The following is a 13,316-nucleotide window of genomic DNA, read 5'->3' as shown; positions in this document are numbered from 1 at the left end:
GCTAGCTGGAGGCGAGCTTCCTGCTTGATTTATTGTGGCTTTAAAAACAATTGCAGCTCAGGGGGGTTTGTTCACCCCATCCTGGGTTTCAGTCTCCCCCTAAAGCTGACTTTGCTTCACTCTCAACTCAAGGCAGGGGAGCAGGAAGAGCCCCAAGCTCCCCTCTGCCTACGAGGTGAGGGCGGACCGACACAGTATGCTCGTGTGCGGCCAATTCAGCGTCACACAATGAGGGTGGGAAGGCCAAGCTTGCAGAAAACACAACAAGAAACTTTATCTTATTTTCTTATGTTGAGTGTCAAGGAACCCCACCATGAACATGCCCTCTCCATTATACGAATACACACAAACATTCTTATCTGGAGGTCTGTGTTGCCATTCAGTGTGTTAATGAGCTCTTATCTGATGGAAATAGATCTGACCACACAGTCAGGGGTCTGACCTCATGCCTCCATGCAGACTTAATTGCATCCAACACTTGGATGCCCTATCCTTACATGGACATTTCACTTATTTGAATGTCCTCCGTTGACAAGAATGAAAATGAGGAATCACTCAATTTATTTGATGTATTTTTCAAATATCAATTTTAATGTGATTGCAGAAACTGTACTATTGGTCAGAATAATGCCACAGTGTGGATGAAGATCAACTTTCCATCGTTGACGTCAATAAGTTGCTTCAAGACAATTTAACGACTAAATCTGGCTGACTGGTGGGCATTGGGGAGTCATCTGAGTGTCAAGACATCTTTTAAGAAAAGTTCCAACTGAATTTCACCGAGAAACGCAAGTATTAATAGGCACGTCTGCCTGACATTTAAAATTTGGACGTGTGCCCAAAAGGGGGCAGACTTAATTCTGCCCCCCCCCCCCCCTTAGCTGAATCAGACCTGTTAAAAGGCTTTTAAAAGCAAATGGCAGCAATGACAATACACTCTAGTCTGCATACAACACTCACATGGTTGTAATTAGCCCAGACTAGGGCACTGTTGTGTCCATGTGCAAGCAATGAATGTGTGTGTACGTGTGTGCGCGAAGCGGGTGTTCATAGCAAACACACAAGTTTGCAAGCAGCGCTGCACTGAGTTTCCCTTGGTGGGTGCAGGCAGCTTGTTTGTGCAAGTGTCATGATGGCCTGAGAGGGCACAAGATAAATGTTGTACCCCGCTTTCTTATCAAAGTAGTGTCATGCTATCTTTTAAGACAGAGTGGCTGGCTGTCACAAAGTCTTGCGCTAATGATATAACCGGCATCTTTGAAAGGCAAGTGATGTAGTTGAAATGCCGCCCCCTGTTGGCCGCAGGCTGACGCATGCTGAAAGGTGAGCCCCGTAATGTTGGAGGGCAATGTCGTCGTGGCAGAAGTAAATGCCACTCATACTGCATGTGGTGCTGTATCTCTCGCACAAATGCATGCCTTGGAGATAAACCTCGGGTTTCAAGTGGTACGATCTGGTGCTAAAGAGAGAGAGGAGGGTCTCTTCTTACAGTGAGGTGTTGAGAGAGAAGCCCGGGTCGGCCTCTCAAAGACTTTGCTTCAATTTACGGGATGCACGCATGTAAAGTCCGGCAAAATGCCCCTTGAAACATTTTCCACTTGTGAGCCTCACAAATAAAAACAACAATAGCCACGCACATAGTTCCTGCCCTATGCAAGCAAACAAGCCAGCACAATCTTCAGAGAAACGCCAACAACCCTCTATTGAGCAATCTAATTGTTGGGACATGAAAACATATCAAGTCCACAGGCAATTTGGCGCACACCGCAGCTAGAGTTTGAACTAAACAAAATACCACTGCTAACAAGCAGAAAATGCATAAAGAAAATTACAATCAAGATGCCGAATTCTTGATTTAAGCAACACCAGCTGAGCAGAAACAAACATTTGAATCCCTCCGATGGCACTGGTGTCAAATCCAAGGCCCACAGGCCAGATCTGGGCCTTGATGATATGTGTCCCGGGAGAACTTTAAACAATTGTTCCTTGACTTCCATTTCAAGTCAGCATAAGTACCACCTCCTCGCTTAAGGAATGCATGGCTACCAAGGAAACTCGCTCTCTTGTGTATTTATTCACGGTGGGACCGCTGACAAAACAGCAGGATGAATTCTGAAGTGTTTCAGGCGATATTATCTGCTCAGTGCTCATATTCAGCCAAATACTTCACAACTCATTGGACGGTGCTTCACAGTGCAGATGGACAATGACCTGATGAGGAGTTTTGTTTGATTAAGGCAAAAGTGAGGAATATTTTGCAAAGGTCAAGTCATTCACATGACCTGAATCCAACTGGGGAGGCATTTAACTTACTGAAAACAAAACTGAAGGGAAATGCCCCAAGAACAAGCAAGAACGTGAAGGCGCTTGCAGGAGAGGCCTGGCAGCACATCACCAGGGATGAAACCCCATATCCGGGTGCTGTCTGTTCCAGCCTTCAGGATGTAATTAGCTGCAAATTATTTACTGCCAAGTATCAAAAAATAAAAACTAACTCATGACTGTCCCATTACTTCTGTTCCCTTCAAATGTGGGAGAAAGTGTTGCAATTTCTATATTGTTCACCTGATTTGATACCCTCAAATTTAAGAACATCTTGTTTGGTTCACTTCAAGTGCATTGCGGCTGTGTTGAAAAGATGAGAATTGTGTCAAAAATCAGATTTTTCTGCAATATCCTTGCTCCGCCAGTGGCAAAAGAATTACACATGCAAAAAGGAAAAACAGGTTTGTCCAAATCAACATTTTATGACGTGCCTACAGTTGTATTTGTGTTAAAAGCATCGGTAGCTTTGGCTGTGGATGGTCCAGCCAGTCAGAGGCAGTGCTCCGTCTTGGCAAACAAAACCTCACACTTAAAAACAGAATGTGTTGACAGCAGGCCAGAAATTCCACTTGTGAACACTTTCACCTGCTCTAGCTGTTGCAGAACGGGGAAAAACGGGGAGCCCGGAGAGAATATTCCCGAAATCTGCAGATAAGCATCTTAAAAAAATAAATCAGCACTATTTTGATAAGCGCACACGCGGTCCTTATTTTCACAGGAAAGAAGAAATATGCCAACAAACTAATCCTGACTCTTTAGGTTAAACAATACTTGTATGAAACAGTCATGTCAGCATTTCTCAAAATCTTTTCAGCTCAAAGGTAGGTCCGCCTCACCAGGACTCAAACTGACAAAAATAAATGCAGTGGAACATCTAAAGTCTCTTAGGTCATACAATTTGGAATTACCCAACATTTCTTTTTTTTCTTTTCAGAAACCATGCCTTTAAGTTGCACAAATGTTTTTCTTGATGCCATGTCCAGAGTAGTTTGGCGACAGTCATTTTACCTTTCACATACCTTCCTATAATTTTCTTTCTAATCCCCTGAGACAACTTGTCACCCATTACCAATTTTCAATGGTTGATTTTCATTGTGTCTTATTATTGTTATCCGACTCAAGACACTTTTTTGGGGGTTTTCTTTCATTAAGTGAGGAGGAACCAACCAACAATTGCATCCACTGGTGTGTATTGTTTGCAGACCTCAAGTCAGGTGCAGTACTCGACATGCAACCACAACTAAGTTGAATGAAGCGCTTTACATTCAGTTCAGAGGGAAATAAGAGACAGTTACATGGTGTGGCTCACACACTGCTTTTTTGCATCAGTAAGACGCCAAATGGATCAAGGCGAGCATCTCCCACTGGCAGGAGCGAGAGTGTTCGATTACGGCTGTCACAATAAAAGCTTACGGAACATACTTGAAGGCTCCAACACAGAAAAAGAAACACACAGAACAGTGCCAAAAGCATCACTGGCAAATACACAATTGGCTTTGGCGCGCTCACTGATGTAAGAACCTTCAGTTATCCAGTTACTTTTGTGAGGAGAGAGAGACACATTACCTGCAGGACAGGCGCATTCTTGCCCAACATCTCGAGTTGTTCGGATTTTTGGCATCAGTACCATGACTTTCTGCGAAATACACAAAAAGCAAGATGAAGTTATTGTAAGTGGAGTGACACTGACTGACCACTTCAAATAGCACAGCAGCAAAATATAACCTATATTATTTAAAAACAGCTCCTCTATTGTATTTTATATGATTTGCTGTTGTTGTTGCACCGCAAACAAGAAATTATTTTTTTCTATTGCTGTTAGTTATTTTAAACCACAACTACATGAAACAATTACACTTTGGTTTTTGTTAGTTTTACTAGGCAAATATATTTTGCAAACGGCCAATATTATATGCCAAGTTAATATTTTGAGTTGACAAAAAAAAAAAAAACGTATTGGCCAGATGCAATAACTTTGGAAGCCACAGGCACAGGGAATATTGAGCTGCGTTGATCACAGGTTTTTACACACGTTTGTGATCAGTGTCAGTAGTGTCTGGCAACATTCTAAAGTACCTCTTCCACGAGTTTCCCCACGGAGGCGCTCAACTCTGGAACCAGACTCCCATCCTCGTTGAGAAAACTTCCGTGCCCTGCATGAAAGATGGGGACTCTGTCCAGTTCCATCTTCAGTCTCTGCTCCAACTGGAGAGTCTTGAAACTCATCAGCAGACACACGCTGATGGAGCACAGGGACATGAGAATGCACATGGCCACAGGGAGCCCGGGAGACCACCGGTGGACGTCGGATTTAGGCGCACACTGGCACGCAGATGGTTTGCTGTCCCCGGCAGAGTCGCGCAAAGAATCCATGCTGAAATCCTCCTACTTTAGAACTTGGAAAAGTTTGAGTGAATTGGAAAGATGCGTCAAAGCGGTGATACTCCTCCAAAAGCCTCCGTGGACAATAATCGACGCGTGACACATTCACATCATTCGCCAACGTGCTTTTCAAACCCCGGTATCGGAACCGGAGGTGCACAAGGGGTTCACGCCGCCAATAGATGCTTGCTTGCGGATCCCAAAAGGGTTGAAGAGGTGCCTCTTAAGGTGGAGCTCGCTGCGTTGCAAAGGTATCTGTTGACTGTGCGGTGCAAACGTAGGTGCGACTCGCACTGGAGCACATGCAATTGTTTGCCTCATTAAAAGTTGCAAGTCAACTCAACATAAGACCGCCCCTGAACACGTGGGTCATCACAGATTGACAGCTGATAGGTAGACAGAAGCGGATTGGCCAGGCCCATAACAATGCCTGACTGCCTATTACAAATGACAATTTGCCCCTCAAAATTAAATTTACATGACCTCAAGCGTCCACTGATACGAGTAGTAGGTGCATTGAAATTTGAAAATTATTTTATTTAATCTTAACGCGATGATCAGAATCCCCATGTACCAGGTACGATTAATAACTAATAAAAGGATTTCAATCAAACATCTACAGTTGTTCCAGTAGGTGCGGTGGAGGCCTTCAGGTGTGCACTGGTGACAGTCTTGTCTGCTTAGTTTCACACGTGGTTCAGTATACTGTAAACGCTGACCTCTTCGGGCCGCATTTTCAAGTGTTTTGCTGCCACCTTAAGTATCAGCGAGGCAATTGCATTGTTCTAAAAAACACAGGTATCCACCAAAGTGTTTGACATTATTCATATTTATTGAGAAAACACGATACTGCAAGAGACCAAAATACCACAATCATTTCTATGTACAGTACAAAAAATGTCTGCCCCCTAACTTTTTACAATACAATTTTGCTGATACACATTAATTTTTATTATTGACAATGATTAACACCACCCACTAGGAACTGTACAATGCAAAAATAACAGACTAATTTGGACCAATGATGGCGAAAACCAAATCTAATTTTCAAAGCATCTTTTCAAAATATGTCATTTATGAATGGCAAATAAATAGACATTAGTTGGCGATTGGTACACGAGATGTAAATAAATGTTGGGCAAGGACCGGCATAGAGAAGAAAGGCAGAGGACTGATACAGTCATGTGCGTTCACCTCTCTTGGAGAGTGAGGACGTTGAGGCCGGAACCGAGCGAGCACCCTGTTGAAGAGGTCACGTTATGACACACTTTCGAGGCTCAGAGCTTTTTGTTGGAGCTACTGCTTGCATTGCTGCTCTCGTGGTAGCAGGAGAAGAAGGGGTGCTGGAGCGCCTTATCCAACGTGATGCGCTTAGCTGGATCGTACTCCATTAACTTCTCCAGGAGGTCGAATAGCTGCTGGTGGTCTGCGCTTTGAGACACCATGTAACGCTATAAAAAAGATAGGACAAAGCTTTCAGAATAATCAGCATATATTGCTTTCATAATGTGAAATATCGGTTTGATACCACTAATTTCCTTTCCGATACTACTAAAATTCAAGCGGTTTCGTTGATACAGACAAACATATGTAATGCAGCGCTTCTTTATTATTTTCTGTTATGCCCCTTCTGGAAGAAAATATTTCACGCACCTGAACTCTTAATGACTATAAATAGAATTGTTTGTCTTTGAAATTCTAATAAGTACTACCATTTTTGAAGGACTGATCTAATGTGCAGTTAAAAAAAAAAAGCTGCTAACAGAAATTATTGATGTTACAAATTCTAGTATAAACTGCAAAATTACACCAACAAATCACTTTTTCAAATAAGGTACTTGTATTCTGTCATTTTGTTAGGCATCAACAGCATTTGCTATTGACTCTTCACAAGACCAGATTGTTCAAAGGCAACATTTTTGTCCATGGAAGGAAACAATACGTGACTGCTTGTGGCAGCATACATTGTCTTCTCATTCTCACCCTGAGTGGCTTGCAGTGTTTCCTGACGTATCGGCCACCGGAGCTGTCAACATCCCAGTCCAGCTTGTTGTGGTGGAGATAGCGCTGTTTCCTGTACAATAATATTCCCCATGGTTACGGATGGCAACACAAGTGTTTTGAATGGCTTTGCTCCAAAAGCTGCCCCTAACCTGGTTTTCTGAAGGAAATGCGTAGGAATCGGACCCAGGACCCTCTCCATCATAGCGAGGTGTTCCTTGCTGTCATGCGTCTGAAGGTAAAAACAGAAAGTGATGAATGCTTTGGACAGAAACTCTACACTTTTGCAGCCCACACAGGCACACACACACCTGGAAGAGGGTTGACCCAAGGTAGTATTCGATGAGGATGCAGCCAATGCTCCAGACGTCACAGGAATGGTCCCAGCCAAGGTCTGAAAAACAAAATGTACAGTCCACTCAACAAGAAGCAGCCACTAAACTTGTTGCATTTTTAAACAGACCACCTACCTAAAATGACTTCAGGAGCGCGGTAATGACGTGTGGAAACAACTGATGTGTGATGCTCATGTTCATATGTAGCGTTTCCAAAATCTATTATTTTTATATCAGGTCTCTTCAAAGTCCGTTCATCTCGTTTCTTGGAATGATAATACACATGTGCTGATCAAACTGCTCGCATTCAATGTAAATCCCAATCAATCTTAAATACAATTGCACGTAAATTTACCTACCTTTGATGGATTGTAATCCAAACCATATTCTGAATCAATAAAAAGAACATTCTCAGGCTTCAGGTCTGTGTGGGTCAACTTATTATTATGCAGAACTGAAAAGAGGCAAACAAAAGACATTTGTGAAATAAATACGGACAAAATAGATCGTCGTGTCATCATCAACTCACATCTAACACCGTGAATAATTTGATGGGCCATTTTCCGGATTTGCTCAATGGGGAAAGGTACGAAGTTGTTCTCCTTGAGGAAATCGTAGGTACTGAGGCCCAGCAACTCAAAGGCGATGCAGATGTGACCGTGGTAGTCAAACCAGTCCAGCATGTTAACGCAAGCGCTATTGGGAGAGGTCATGTCAAGGTGTGTCAATGTTGGTGACAATTCGTATGGCGTGCAGCTGCTTACTATTTGCTCTGAGAATCGAGGGACTTGAGATGTTCAAGCACAGCGACCTCAGACTTTGCTGCGTCGCGGTAGCGATCAATGTTTTTTATGATCTTCAGAGCCACTCGAGCTCCTTTGCTGCAAGACAGAAAAGCAGGAAAGCATTAAAATCTGCTGGGAAAGGAGAGTGGCTGACAAGCAAGTCCTGTTGATTCTTACTTTAGGTGATCAAGGCATTCGACAACCTTTCCAAAGGCACCCTCTCCAAGAGTACACACTATCTCATCTACACAAAATAGAGAATGAATGTTAGATACAAAGCAGTGGAAGGTCAAGCGCTGCCGTTTGGCAGCTTCACTGAACTAAAATAGCTACACTAGTGTAAGAGGCTTTGACAGTAGTTGTCATGAAAAAAATTATGTTTAATATTACACGAGAAGTAGCAAACCAAAAAGTTACATCTAACGCAAACATGTATTATCTAAATCATGTTTAGAAATAAAGACCAGACAAGAGTGTGAAAGAAAAAAAATGTGAACAGTAGGAAAAAAGGTGTATATTCTATACATCTCGCTTTCAGCATGTCTCCATTGTGATAGATGAGGTGACCCTCGTCATCATCCTCAACACTCCGGGATCTTTTCCTGCTCCTGCGCCGATGGCTCCTCCTCTGCATCGGAACCGCCGCAATCCGCCATCACATCAATAACCCATCAGTCAGCCAGCCAGCCGGCACCAGGCCACCACAACGCGACATCGTCATTCATTCAAGCAGGCCGAAGGGGGAGATGTAGGGGTGGATAGTTTCGGCCCGTTCAGTAACACCGCCAGGCGATTGGACGGAGCAGCAAATTCAAATTCAGCCCCATCGAGAAATTGGGCGCCAGCCACCACATAGTGTGTGTTACAGAAGAAAAACATGGCAACAAGATTTTCAGATGAGACGTTCTCAGAGTAGTGCAGAAAAAAAAATGAAGTGACAAATCTTTTGTTACATGAATCTTTTTGCAACTCTTGCATTACTGTGTCATTCATTAGATTTCATAACAGCACTCATGTTATATTCTCTTTCTCAACAATAATCTTTCTAAGCCGTTATGTTCCTACTTTTGATTATGATTAAAAGAAAATTGTATATGCATGTCAGATTGGCTAAGTAAAAGTGCTAATGACCCTTTTGATGGTTTGTGATACACAGTGCTTCAGAAAGGAAAAGGGGTTACTCATACCGAGGACGACCTGTAGCGAGAGTGGCTCCGCCTGTGCCTTCTGTCTCTGTGTCTGCTTCGTCTGCTTCTTCGACTGCGCCCGCTCCGCCCGGATGATTTGCTGTAATGGTGCCAATCACGGTCTCTGTCCTTGAAGGTATAGTCATGGCTGTCTTCTCCGCAGGCCACATCCAAATTGCGCTCCCAAGTCTCCCTGTCCCGCGAGTCCACACTGTGGTTCAAGCTTCGATTCTCTAGGTAGAACCTACAAAATAGCCAAAATATCAGCAGTGCCATAAAAGAACCCCAATCAATTTCACTTATATTTTCATTTGTTCCTTAATATATCTAATGTGTTCCTCTGTGAATGCCAAAGACATAATTGTAAGTAGAATTAAATGCTGTTCTCTCTTTACGTGCTTATTTTGTGCTCACATAAAAAAAATGATAAGAAAATGCTTGGTATGCATCTGCGCAGTGACACGCCTGAATGTCTGCGCTGTTTTTTTCAGTACTCACCCTGGACGACATAGGAACAACAGCACTTAGCCCCCACCCCACCGCACGCTTTAGCAAAAACAACTACCAAGTGAACATTTACCGACAATATGTTTATTTTACCCGTCGTTAGTCTTGTGGTATCGATGAGTTCTTCTGTACTTGTTTTCTCGTTCGCTGCTGTGCGAATCCCGGGCCTTCCGTTTGCGATACTCCATTCTTTCTTCCCAGCTGTACTCGTCGATCCAGACACCCGGAGAGTACACACTTGTGCAATAGCGCATCTAAATAAGATTGCAGAAAATAAATGCACGGTAATCGCTAAAATGCAGCAAATGCACCAAATGTACACAACGGTAAATGCTAGCTCCGCCGCGATGCTTGTATAAGGCCCGATGGATGTGGAAATATCACTGACTGAAGATATATGCAAGTTTGCAGCTGGAGTTTAAATGTAATGAAACTACAATTGTTTCAAAATATTTTTTAAAAATCCATGCAAAATCGATTTCCTAAAGGCTGTTAGTATTTATGAGCGTTAACATTAACGTAGCTAAAGTGCCTAGCAGCCATGTTGGCCCTGCCATCGAGGCGTCGAAGATAAAAGCTAACTGGCTAAATTTAGCCGTCGTAATTTGGAATAAACCCTAATGCTTTCAAACAGCTATTTTTTCAACAATTTAACATTTAACCTTACCTCACTTGATATACAAGTAGACCACGGCGCTTTATTTTAAGCGTACTAGAAACAAAACTTAATAAAAGATGGAAAATATATTCGACGTCTCTCTCTCAAAGATGGCGAATGCCGTGAATCCTCACCGTGTGGCGGATGAGACCACCCCCTCCTTCCGTCATGCACAACAGATCCGCCCACGGTAGTATTATTTTCTGATGTTCCGAGTTTACACTTCCAGGCACCTAATATTCCACATTGTCACAATTTCAATTAAAAATAAGCTATTTGAATTACTATCAGTTAATATGTTTTGGTTTGTTATTCTCACTATAACAGATTATAGTACCATTCTTTTGGACTAGCTCAAATAAATGTGCGGATTGGAAGACAAATTTCAGGGCGAAATTCTCAATCGTACGCATTGCCTTGTGGGTAAATAATGTCAGCTCCCTGTTTGACAGTAATGAAACGCTACCCCGTGTTACGTTGAGATGCCCTTATCTTACCCTTTAGCGGCCTGGTCCTAGTTGAATGTGTTCAAATAACTCGGAACATGTCAGAATACTTCGCAAAGGACAGCGTCGCTGGCAAGAGACTTTCACAAGCGGCGATCGCCGAATTGCTGGCAAAGAACTTCGACAAGCTGCCCGACATTGACCAAAAGCTCTTCCTGTACGGGCCCATGTATCTGGGAGGAAACGGGGGGCTTGCCGGCCTGATCGCCAACAGCTTGTACCGCCGAGCCCTGAACGTCACTCAGGCGCCCATCAGCTCCAGCCTTCCGATGGCCGCGCTTCCCTTTATGACGACGTACTTCCTTTACAACGCCACGGTGTCAAGCCCTCTCTTGTCTGGTGACCTCAATTGCCCCACCTGCGCGCTCATGAGGGGCGCACTGGTGGGTGTGATCGGCGGCGCAGTGTACCCCATCATCCTGGCTTTACCTGTCAACATCGGCCTTGCGTCCAGATACAACACGGCGCCATTGCCGGAGAAGGGAAACGTCCTCCGGTATTGGCTGGACCTTTCCAGGCCGATTTTAAGGAAGATGAGGGCAGTGATTCTCCTCCAGGCCTTTTTCGGTACTTTCCTTGGCTCCAGGCACTTTGAAAGCTACCACACACTGGCCAAGATCACTTTTGGTCCGCACGCAGAGGAACTAAATAACTAGAATGTGCAAAAAATAAAAATAAACTGCCTATTGACCTAAGAGCAATTCTTGTGGGGTATGATTAGTTTTTACTGGACATAAATTAGGCATGATTTAATTTCATGTGATCACTGCCCTACTTACTAAATGGATGGATGATACATTGATATTACTTGGATGCGTTTTTGGATTTAATTTGTTAGATCAGCATCATTTTGTTTCATGGAATCACTGATTTGTAAAGTCATCAATGAGATTTGATTAATCAACTTCAGGGATGAAAAAGCAGCGACATGGAGGAATGAGAATCATGCAGTATTATCGATGATAGAAGCAAAAGATCTGTAGGAATGATTTGTGATGAATGTTTTATGCCAGCCCAAAAGGCAACAAGTCTACTTTTTTATACTTTGTAAATGAGTTGAATCAAAAGCCTACTTTTAATTTTACCATGTGTCCACTTTTACTCAAGTATCCATACTTTTACAGAGCATGTGTGCTTTTGTCACCTTTTCAAAGAGATTTCGTTATCTTGGGTGTTAGTAGACCAGAATAAAAATGTTTAATTCGTAAACTGATGAGTGATGACACACCCATCATAAAATATGATATGCTACAAAACAAAAGTTATGAACTGTTATATTGTTTGGAATAAAACTGTTCAACAAACGACAGACGTGTAATAGGCAAACAGTATTTTAGACTTTCCTATTCAAAAGCACAAGATCACCAAAACATACAAACGAGTAAAGTGTCAGCATGTTGCAGAGTTAAAAAGTGGTGGTGCAAATAAAGATCAGTTAAACAACTGAGCATGGCTTACTTTATTAAAGGTTTTAAGGAACACACATTTTGCAGTGATGCTGGAATCATGAAGGTTTCAGTTTGACCCAAATAAAGGAAAACACTGGTGCATCCCATTCTTAAAACACACTCTTGCTAAGATGAATGTGGTGGATGTTGTGTATCGGCGATTGTCATCAAAATCACAGGACAGATGCAAGCAAAACCAATCTTAGGTTGGACGCCACATCTGTGGTTGTCATAACTGATATGTGGGTTAGAGAAAGTTTATGAATGAGGAGCAGAGTTATTAGATTTACAGGAAAATTATTAGGAGAAAATATTGACATCAAGCCTATAATAATGAAGAGGTTGGTTTTAAAATGCTTCTAAATACACTGGTTCCGCTTACTTTCCTATTAGGACATCCTTACAAAGAGTTCCAAAAAGCACGAGAAAAGGGCCAAAAACAAACCCACAAAACAATCACACCACACATAAGATGGACCTGAACCAGTAAATCGATATGGCACGATCGTCCTTTGTTCCTTCACACTCTCCTTCATTAGCATAACACTACGCATCATCACTACAGCTTGCGGTAGTGGTCACAAGGTGAACTCGCCCAATGCCTCTCTATGAAATAACCCACCCGAACATGCCATATCACTTCATATTAAACAAAATACAATAAAAACAATACATCTGTCAGCACAGAAATCTCCATAAATATAAGACAACTGAACATCAGTCAAGAGAAAAGACTTCCTGAGGAGCAGAAAGGTGGGGTCTGAATGTACACACTTGCCTAAGCTAACTGCAGTTTTCCCAAATTCATGGCACAACACATCTGATAGGAGTAAACACTTTAGCAACAGCACATATTACCCCCACCTGCAAAATAAAATACAATAAATAATAATAAAAAAAGACAAATAAGAATTTCCAGTCATTCTTATAATAGGCAATCTCAGTTGACATTGGATGCTTCATGTGGACACCAATCTCTCACACACACACACACGCTCGCACGCACGCTCGCACGCACGCACGCACGCTCGCTCGCTCGCTCGCTCACTCACTCACTCACTCACTCACTCACTCACTCACACACACACACACACTCACTCACTCACTCACTCACTCACACACACACACTTCAAATACTTCCCAAACCTCGCAGGCACACACAGCAATTCCTTCACTACAGTA

At 42.7% G+C, this 13,316-nt stretch overlaps 3 protein-coding genes across 13 annotated transcripts in view; 1 reads left to right on the top strand and 2 right to left on the bottom strand.

Annotated features, from left to right (window-relative positions):
• The window catches only part of LOC119129021 (collagen alpha-1(XXIII) chain), a 91,622-nt gene extending 86,587 nt beyond the window's left edge, over positions 1-5,035 (bottom strand). For 5 of the 10 annotated variants that reach the window (XM_037261974.1, XM_037261978.1, XM_037261975.1 and 2 more), the window contains exons 1-2: positions 4,402-5,033; positions 3,892-3,961 (exon numbers count right to left, since the gene is read on the bottom strand). In XM_037261974.1, coding sequence (XP_037117869.1) covers positions 3,892-3,961; positions 4,402-4,698 — 367 coding nt within the window. In that variant the 5' untranslated portion in view covers positions 4,699-5,033. Of the gene's footprint in view, positions 1-3,891; positions 3,962-4,401 lie in introns of all 10 variants that reach the window. The other 5 variants (XM_037261980.1, XM_037261982.1, XM_037261981.1 and 2 more) reach the window with 3 other exon arrangements.
• Positions 5,036-5,518: 483 nt separating this feature from the next.
• On the bottom strand, positions 5,519-10,345 carry LOC119129022 (dual specificity protein kinase CLK4-like). 2 transcript variants are annotated; one of them, XM_037261984.1, is made up of 13 exons: positions 10,190-10,345; positions 9,616-9,776; positions 9,016-9,259; positions 8,354-8,456; positions 8,006-8,072; positions 7,808-7,924; positions 7,573-7,739; positions 7,403-7,497; positions 7,179-7,308; positions 7,020-7,102; positions 6,861-6,940; positions 6,691-6,781; positions 5,519-6,158 (listed from the first exon to the last, which is right to left on the bottom strand). In XM_037261984.1, exons 2-13 carry the CDS (start codon positions 9,774-9,776, stop codon positions 5,985-5,987), a joined length of 1,512 nt encoding a protein of 503 aa, XP_037117879.1. In that variant the 5' UTR covers positions 10,190-10,345; the 3' UTR covers positions 5,519-5,984. The 2 variants fall into 2 exon arrangements, with proteins under 2 accessions (XP_037117879.1, XP_037117880.1); XM_037261985.1 differs by lacking the exons at positions 8,354-8,456; positions 9,616-9,776; positions 10,190-10,345 and having other exon boundaries at positions 9,016-9,152.
• A 232-nt stretch (positions 10,346-10,577) lies between these two features.
• tmem126a (transmembrane protein 126A) lies at positions 10,578-11,993 on the top strand. The gene has a single exon (XM_037261992.1). It carries the CDS (start codon positions 10,725-10,727, stop codon positions 11,340-11,342), a length of 618 nt encoding a protein of 205 aa, XP_037117887.1. The 5' UTR covers positions 10,578-10,724; the 3' UTR covers positions 11,343-11,993.
• Positions 11,994-13,316: the final 1,323 nt, after the last annotated feature.

Source organism: Syngnathus acus, chromosome 10 (genome assembly GCF_901709675.1).
Source record: "Syngnathus acus chromosome 10, fSynAcu1.2, whole genome shotgun sequence".
NCBI classification, from domain to species: Eukaryota; Metazoa; Chordata; class Actinopteri; order Syngnathiformes; family Syngnathidae; genus Syngnathus; species Syngnathus acus.
Note: the sequence above shows the minus strand (reverse complement) of the source record. Positions and strands in the feature narration are given on the sequence as shown.